The sequence below is a fragment of the Carlito syrichta genome, unplaced genomic scaffold (genome assembly GCF_000164805.1).
Source record: "Carlito syrichta isolate Samal-C Ts95f unplaced genomic scaffold, Tarsius_syrichta-2.0.1 Scaffold143308, whole genome shotgun sequence".
In the NCBI taxonomy this organism is placed as follows: Eukaryota; Metazoa; Chordata; class Mammalia; order Primates; family Tarsiidae; genus Carlito; species Carlito syrichta.
The window spans coordinates 180976-190111 of NW_007087404.1; the positions used below are offsets into that span (position 1 = coordinate 180976).

The following is a 9136-nucleotide window of genomic DNA, read 5'->3' on the forward strand; positions in this document are numbered from 1 at the left end:
GTGCGCCGGCACTCGGGGCAGTCGCGGGCGCCCTGCGCCTCCTGCCGCACCCAGTGCTCGGTGATGCAGCGGCGGCAGAAGTAGTGCTCGCAGCCCAGGCTCACTGGGTCCTGGTAGATGCTCAGGCAGATGGAGCACAGCAGCTCGTCCTTGAGGCTGCACGCCATGGCGCCGGGGGCGGCCCGAGAGGCAGGGGGGCGGCGGAGAGCGCGAGGCGCTGTCGGGGGCAGCACCGAGGGATGGGCGCGGGGACGAGGCCCGCACGGGCAAGGGTGGGAGCTACTGGAGAAGGAGGGGGTGCTGTCCGGGAGGAGGGTAACGCGAGGAAGGGATGCGGCGAAGAGACTACCTGGGATGCGAGCCGGGGAGGGCAGTCTCGAGGTAGTGAGTAACCCAAAGCGGAGGGTGCTGGAGAGGGAGGGACGCGAGCGTCTGAGGGAAGGGGCTCCTGGCCAGGAGGTTCTAGGGGGCGGGACAGTTCGAAGGGAACGGGAGCTGGGAGAAGGGGATCCAGCAGAGGGTTGGAGGCCTTGAGGGGGTCGAAATCCCGGGATGGGGATAGCGGGGGGAGGGGGAGAAGCTGGGGATGGTGAATTCTGGGGAAGAGGGAAGCCGGGCCGAGCAACACCGCGGCTGTGCCCCGCAGAGAAGAGGTGGGGTGCCGGCCCGCTCAGCTGCCGGATCCCGGCCCTAAGCCCCGGCCCGGCGCGGCCCCTTACCCCTGCCGGCTCAGCAGCCACCGCTTCGGTCCAGCGCAGCCTCTCAACCCGGAACCAGCCGAATCCGAGCTGCCGGTGGCGGCGGCTGCCTCCCCGCCCCCGTGGGCGGGACCCGAGCGACTCCGCCCCCGCAGCGGGCGGGGGAGGGGCGGGGCCTCCAGCCTATTGACCCCCGCCCCGCCCCCACCATCCTCCAGCTCCGGAGGAGCGAAGCCCAGCTGTTCCTTCGCGATGTGTACTTGGAACTGCATCCAGGTCTCGCTTAGGGTCCCCGCGGCGAGGCGGAGGTGGGGAGAGTAGCTAATTTGAGAGGACAACGAATAAACAATCCGAATCCTCAATTTGAAGCTTTAGGAACAAATAATACTTTGTATTAAATAAGGATATGGAGTATAATCTGCATAAAATACAACTTTTGCATAAAATAGAAAGATAAAAACTCGAGAAATGCCCTACTTGCTTAGAACAAGCTCAGAGGTCTCACACTCCTAAGCTCTGGGGTCCCTCTTCACTTACTTAAGGAGTGTTTGAGGGAAAATTTTGGAATGCCCTGGCTAATGTCTCACCCAAGGGGTTCCCTCCATTCGGCAAACGTTAACGGAGTGCTGTATTTGTGTGTGTGTGTGTGTATGTGTGTGTGTGTGTGTGTGTGTGTGTGTGTGTGTGTGTATGGGAGGGGGTAGTGGAGCAGGAGAGAGGGAGAAAGAGTAATAGGAGACCTTGTTTTGTGTGCCAGATGGAGAGGGGATAAGGGATTTCTAGACAGAGGGAGAAAGTGTGTGCAAAAGCACAGAGGCGTGAAAGGGGAGGGCACATAGATGGCAGTGCAAGTAATTCTGTACTGCTGGGGTGGGGTGAGGAGGGGCCTTGGATGAGGTGGAGGGCACTGAGAGTCATGGTAAAGACTTTCTTGGGCTTTCAAGCAGGGGAGTGACCTGGTCGGATTTGGGTTTCAGAAGTCTCAGAGATGCTCATTATACCATCAGCAACGTAAAGAAGAAGGGATCTTTTCCCATGTGTCTGCATATGCACACAGTAAAGAATGATGGTAGGAAAGACGTGAAATGCAGGAGAAAGGAAGTACAGGGCACCAGTGAGGTCACTTGTCATAGTGTCTGCAGGAGGCTATAACTTGAGCTGGGGCTCTGACATTAGGTCAGGAGAGAAGAAAGGTATTGAAAGTATAGACCTTATGGAATTTGGTGGTGGATTGGATATGGGGGTGAGGGAGAGGAGGCACTGAGGTGGCACCTCCAGAAATGTCTTCACTGGAGTTAAACTTCACTGAGGTACAATTTAGGAAACAGCTCTAAGTTTCATTCTCTGCTGTCAACATGTCCTTCATACACGCTCACCTGCCCAGTGTCTTCAGCATTGCCAGAGAAAGATTGATTGCTTATGCAACAGTCATTCCTTAACTTTTCCTTGTGATTAGAGTCCTGATTTTGTTCAAGTGGCGCCCTTCCCCATGTGACCAAGGAAAGGGTGACTCCAGCCCAGCTCCAGGAATGAGTCCTGTTTGGTCCAAGTACATCATGGTGGTCAAATTCCTCTTGCCAATGATTATTTGGTCAGGTCTGACCTGAGAAACCAAAGGGGAAGCCTGTGTCAGAAAGGGGACTTCTGGAAAGTGTATCTTTACATTGAAAAACAGTCTACCCCTTTTGCTGGCATGTGTTTGGTGGCAATGCTTGGAGCCGCAGCAGTCACCTTTCTCCCAGCCTGTGGATACAGTCAATACATGAGGGAGATGGGATAAAGAGAGTCCTGGGGAAGAGAAGCTTTTGCTTTGACAAAGAGCCTGGACTTCAGAATATGTGAGATGGTCCATCATTTTGCTTAAGCAAATTTAATAGTAGTGCAATGTCACTGGCCACCAAAGGAATCCCAAAAGATACACTGACAAACACCCCCAAATGAAGGTGGGGACAGGGGGTCAAGCAGGGCAGAGTCTAAATAATTAAAGAATTTGAAGTGCAATGAAAAAAGTCTTGATGGATGGAACAGCAGCTACATTATTTAGCATAAATCTACTGATACTGACTCTGAGCAGGCCTTATGCAAGAGGTTGGAATAAATTTTGTTCCTTAATCCCAAGGAGCTGGGCGTCTATAGGGAAAAACAATGAGAAATTCTCATTAGCCACAGTAGGGTTTACAAAGCACTCATTTGTTTTTGAGTCAGAGTCTTACTCTTGTCGCCCAGGCTGGAGTGTGGTGGCATGCTCACAGCCACCCCAGCACTGACCTGCTGGGCTCAAGTGATCCTTCTACCTCAGTCTTCTGAGTAGCCAGAACTACAGGCGTTCACTACCACGCCTGGCTAATTAAAAAAAAAATTTATTGTAGAGACGAGGTCTCACCAAGTTTCCCAGGCTGATCTCGATCCCCTGGGCTCAGGCAATCCTCTCACCTGGGATTATAGGCTTGAGCTACCGCGCCCGACCCTAAGCACTCTTACATAGATTATAGATCGGAGTCTCAAAGCAATCTTAATTAGTATATATTATTATCCCCATGTTATAGAGGAAGACACTGAGGCCCAGAAAAAGGAAATGTAGTAGAAATTGCTAGTTGTCCATCTAAATCCTCCTGTTCCTTTTAGTAATAGAGTAGCATTTGGAGGAATGGTTGATCTGCTGTTCTTGCAGCTGTTCTTGCAGTTGAATGAGGCTTTGTGACTAAGCTCTTTCCAATAAAACATAAGCAGAAATAAACCCTAAGGCATTGGGCTTTTGCTCTTCTGAGCTCCCTTTCTTCTTCCCTTGAATTGAAACATAGATGTGTGAGGGACCCAGCTGCAATAATGTTTCAAAGGGGCTGACAGAGCAAAGCTGTAGAAGGAAGCTGGGTTTCTGAATGACTACGTGGAGTAGAGACACCCACCAATATGGAAATAAACTTTTATCTTCAGTAAGTCATTGTATTTTGGGTCTCCTTGTTGCAGCAGCTTAGCCTTCCCTGTGCTTTTTAACATCTATTTTAGAAGAGGCACTGGAAAAGAGGCACTGGTACTATTTTATTGTATTGTCTAAATCCTTTCAGTAGATAAATTCCTCTTACTATCTCGTACCAATCTCCTTCAAAGGGTATGGAATATGGCTTCCTCTGGCTGAAAGTAAGCTTATTTTATCTTTCAATTTACTTTCCAGTTTTTAGTCTTTTAGACCTCTGAGGAGTTCTTCTCTTGACCTTATTCCATCTCAGTTAAGATTCAGAACACTAAAATTCTTGATTTTGCAAGCCATTTGCTCTCTTGGGATCTCTGTTTCCCCAACCTGATGCAGTTGAGGGATCTGAACTAAGATTTAGAGATCCCGACTGCGGTGTATACCATCTGCTTCCATTCATACCCTAAAAAATAACACCAGGAAATTTTTTTTGGAAGCTATCCAAGAGCTATTGATGAGTGAAAAAAGAAAGCAAGCAAGACCCAAACACACATAGATGCAGATGCACACAGACTTAAATACGAACACAGGCATTATTTGCAGAACAAAAATTCTGCAGAACTGTATTCTCATTGTGTTAATCTATGGACTGGGATTGTGGAGAAACTTTAACTTTTACAGTATATAGCTCTGTTTATTATATTAATTTTATAATCAGAAAAAATAAAGATATGCTCACTCCTCATTATTTGTGGATACTATATTTGCAAATTCACCTACTTCTAAAATTTATGTGTAACACTCAAATCAACCAACAATTGAGGCGTGTTTGCAGTTTCATGAAGTCACAGAGAGGTGAACATTTCAAGTTGTCCACACATATGTTCCCAGCTGAAGCTGAATTAGGAGACCCTGTCTTCTTATTGCAGCTCTCATAATATAAACAAGTATCCTTTTTGTGACCTATTTAGTGCCACATTTTTTCTCATTTTTGTGCTTTCTGTTGATGATTTTGCCATTTAAAATGGCCCCCAAGCATTGTGCTGAAGTGCTGTCTCGTGTTCCTAAGCACAAGAAGGCTGTGATGTGCCTCAGGGGAAAAATATGTGTATTTGATGAGCTTCATTCAGACATAAATTACTCTGCTGTTGGCCGTGAGTTCAATATTCATGAATCAACAATATGTATTAAATAAAAAGTCTTTAAACAGAAACACACATAAAACAAGGTTGTATACTGATCCGTTGCTGAAAATATGACCAGAGACTCTCTGGAACCTGATGTGTATTTCCCTAGGGGCAATGATTCAGTATTTGCTAATTCAGTTTTTGCAGTGACTTTATAGAACATAGCTACCACCAATAATGAGAGTCAAGTGTATTTAAAATTACTGTGTGTAACAGCGTTCACCGGTACAAGATACCAACAACCACATCCCATGCCATTGGTTTCCAATGGCTCAAGCCCACTCAAAGGCAGAGGGGCAGGAGAATGGTTGTTGTATGAGCAACTTCCATGTGCCAGGCACTGTGTCACATGCTTCATGTCTGTTATTTAATTTGATCCTCACAGCAGTCCTCCAGAATTGACATTTTCCTCCCCATTGGTAGACAAGGAAACTGCGGCTCAGGAGGAAAGTGACCTTCCAAAAACCAGGGCAAGCAAGCAGTCTAGGCTTCTCTACCCCAAGCTACTGGAGAAGGTTTCCCACTGTGCATATTGGAGCAAGAACACATCTGGGGGATCAGCTCCATTCAGTAGGCTTCATAAATGGTCCAGCTACGCTCACTTTCTCAGTTCCTCCTTACCATTCCAAACCTTTGCCTGACTGCTCTCACCCTGCAGAGATACCCCTGCTCCCTCACAGTGGGGGACCTTGCCTCCTGCTCCATGGAGAAAGTTGAACCCCTCCAGGAGGACTTCTCAACTCCCAGTCGCTTCAATCTGTCAACTTGTCTAGAAACACCTCAAGTTCTCTGTGAAATGAGGTAGAGAGTGAAATAAACAAGTGGATGGAGTAAATGCACGTCTAATGATCTTCATCCTCAGCCCCCTTCCTTTGGTCCCAGAGGAAGTAGCCGTGCCTTCTGTTCAAAACGGACTCCTCCCCCTGGGCCCTGTCTAATCCCCTCATGCCTTCTCTGGGATCTGAGTCCTTCAATTATCCCCTCTTGACTTTTTTTTTTCCTGCTTCCTCATCATTGGCTGGTTTTCCTCAGCCTATAAACATGCTTAAATTTCTCTCAAAATGATGCTCTCAGCACTTCCCCCACCTTTAGCTACCACTTCGTTTCTTGCCTTTCTCTAGTCCGACTTCTTGAGAGTCGTCCGCACGTCTTCCCCTGCCATCATCAACCTACTGCAGTCTGGCTCTGGTCTCCATCACTCCACTGAGCCCACTAATAATCTTCTAATTGCCAACTACAAATAGTTTCTGATACACAGTTGCTGCTGTAGAAAAACAAAAAAGGGAAAAACTAAAGAAGGAATTTGAAATATTCATGATTCCACCACCCAGAAAGAACTATTATTAATACTTGGACAGTGTCCTTACAGACCCTTTTCATGTGGGGTGGGAGAGAGGGAAGGGGGCAGAGAGGAAAAGAGAGAGATTTTTTAAAAAATAGAAATGCGTTCAATCTCCAAATCAGTGCTTTTTTTTTTTTTTTTTTGAGTTGGAGTCTCACTCTGTCGCCCAGACTGGAGTGCAGTGGCCGCTCCCGGCCACCGCAGCCTCGACCTGCTGGGTTCCGGCGATCCTTCCGCCTCAACCTTCCAAGTAGCCGGAATTAGAGGCATGCGCTACCACGCCCGGCTGATTTTTTTGATTTATTGTAGAGATGAGGTCTTGCCTGCCCAGGCGGGTCTCGAACCCGTGGGCTCAGGCAATATACTCACCTCAGCCTCCCAAAGGCACAGGATTACAGGCTGAGCCACTGAGCCCGGCTTCAAATCATTGCTTCTTAAAGCATAGTCCTTGAACCACACATGTCTTAGCTCGTATTCTTCCAAGAACTGATCTTGAGATAAGGACCAGAGTGGAAATAGTTCAATAGGGAAGTAGGAAAGCGATACAAGGAAGAAAAGACAGTCCCATAAGGATGCACGATTATCACAGAGGGCAACTGAAGTTATCCTGCAAGGAAACTCCTGGAAATGATACAGAGCCTCAGGATGGCACATGTCTCAGAAGTACCCACCCAAAGGGCAAGGGAGCTGGGGTATTTATACACCCTCTTTGAGTGTCGAGGCTATCCTCCAATGGCGTCTAATAACTTGGTACTTGTAAACTGTGATGTGTGCAGTCTGCTCTCTGTAGTCCAGGGAAAATGATCCCTTAGTCATGATGCAGATGCTGGCACTTGGAAGTCTTGGGAGCACACTGACAGGTTTGAGAGACAAGAGCAGGGCATTGACAGTATCTGTTACAGTTCACCCTTTGCACCTGCTCAGATAAATTTGCACCCATATTAAGTTTTGTGTTCTGACATTGCTTCTTTGGGTGGTGGAAAGTCACAATTTATTAAAAGGGGAGGAAGAGGGAGAGAAGGAGAAGGAGGAGAAGGAAGAGGAAGAGATGATGATGACGATGATGATGGGGGTAGTGGAGCAAACTCCAGACCCACTGCTGTAGTTGGTCCTGAACTGTAACTGATGCTCATTGTCTTTCTTCTCTACCCACCCATTCTAGATGGCCCTCACCTGAGCCAGCAGGGTTCACTTATCCCTACCAGTTTAGGAACTCTTTTCTTTGCCTCTGGTCTGCTGGCTTGAGGACCCCCAAATTGCCAGAGGTCAGATATAATTTTAGATTTGATGAAATGATCATTAAGTCCTCTGGTAGAGGTGATCTCCCTCTACCCTCTGGGAACTAGTTTCTTAGTTCCAATGAAGCCTAAAGCTTTGGGGATGGGAAGCAAAAATTAATCCAGTGGTAATAAAGATGAGAGGGGCCACTCATGTCTTGGTTCCCAGACCTATGTATTCTGCTTGTTAGGAATATGTCACATATATAATGGCTATTGGCTCAAGTATATAAATACATAAAAGTATATTATATAATAATATACAAGACTATGAACATATAATATAATAATTATATAATATATAAAATATATGATATAATAAATTATATGTAATTATATATAATTTATTATATTATATATTATTATATATAATAAATTATATATTCAGATATATTTTTAAAAGGACAGCACCTCAACCCTATCTTCAAGCTAATTCCTTAGCTATACCTTCAGATGGTTATTCCAACATCTTCTCAGGATGGTAGCCCTGGCTGATATGGTAAATAGGACCAGTGAATAACATGGTCATGTGTGCACTTCCCCCATGGTCTTGTTATGGGAGATCCCATGATGATAAATTACACACTCTCTGGGAGCTCTCAGATAATGGTGCTAGTCAAGACACTGTGGACAGACAAGACAAATCTGTCTCAATCTCATTAAATCGTAGAATAATCGCAGCCCCTCCAGGGTGGTTGGTTCCAGTGTAATCAAGGTGGCACCATGTGGCTAGGTGTTCTCCTTGAAGGATAGCACTGTATCAAGAGCTTAGCCTCAGTCTCTGCTCTGACAGATTGGACATTTAGTAATAATACCTAGGTCAGCCTTGGTGAGAGGGAGCTCATGCTGTTGGGCTATGCGTGGCTTTCATTCCTGCTACCCTAGTCACTTGGTTCACAGGACTATTATGCAGGTTCTGGATTGGCTGAGGGGAGAGGTAAGCTTATCGCCACTGAATGAGTCATCCTAGCTACCTGGTTGCTCAGAGCCTCCTCTACAATAGGCATTCTCTGGTAGACAATGAAATGAGACAGAGATCCACACATTTGTGTCTTCTCTCAAAGATTAATCCAAATGCTTGTCCACATCCCCAGACCTTCTTCACTGTGGTTTTTCAGTCATGTTTTTTGCAGGTTCCTGAGCAATCAGCCAAACCATTCACCACTGCCCAGGGATCCTGACCTCAGGCCACTTCTCCTTCTGCACCAAGTTAATGACTCAATGCACTGCTTGGAGTTCTGTCCCTGGGAAAAATATCCCCTTATGATGATGGGACTGTAGAGCAGCAGCAGTGTATTTTTGTTTTCGGCCAACCTGTTGTGCCAACCTGTCCATACACCAGGCCCAAACTTTTTCATCCTCTGTCATCCAGTCATAATGAATTCCCCCTTGAGTTCATAGGTGTGAGTTGAGGGAGAGGCTCACAGAGGTGAAAACATGGCAGTCTGGGCCTGCTTCTGTAATTTATTTGTGACCTCTGGTCCTGCTGGGCCTAATCCCGAATGTTCCATTTCCAACCTTTAATAGATTGCTGTTGTACCTGCCCAACTTTATGTCATGGTGAAACTGATAGCACACAACTTACAATGGGAAGCTCAGGCCACATGGTCATTTGACCTCCTATGGTTAATTGCCAGTATCTAATAACACACAGTAGCATGCCAAGCACTGGTTTTCAAATATTGAATTGTTCCCTGCTGCACAAAGACTCCAGAATCTGC

General features: G+C 46.6%; 1 protein-coding gene across 1 annotated transcript in view; it reads right to left on the reverse strand.

Annotated features, from left to right (window-relative positions):
- Positions 1-970, reverse strand: part of LOC110594831 (tripartite motif-containing protein 7-like) — a 1959-nt gene extending 989 nt beyond the window's left edge. Inside the window, exons 1-2 of the mRNA XM_021708678.1 lie at positions 720-970; positions 1-156 (exon numbers count right to left, since the gene is read on the reverse strand). Coding sequence (XP_021564353.1) covers positions 1-156; positions 720-970 — 407 coding nt within the window. The remainder of the gene's footprint in view (positions 157-719) is intronic.
- Positions 971-9136: the final 8166 nt, after the last annotated feature.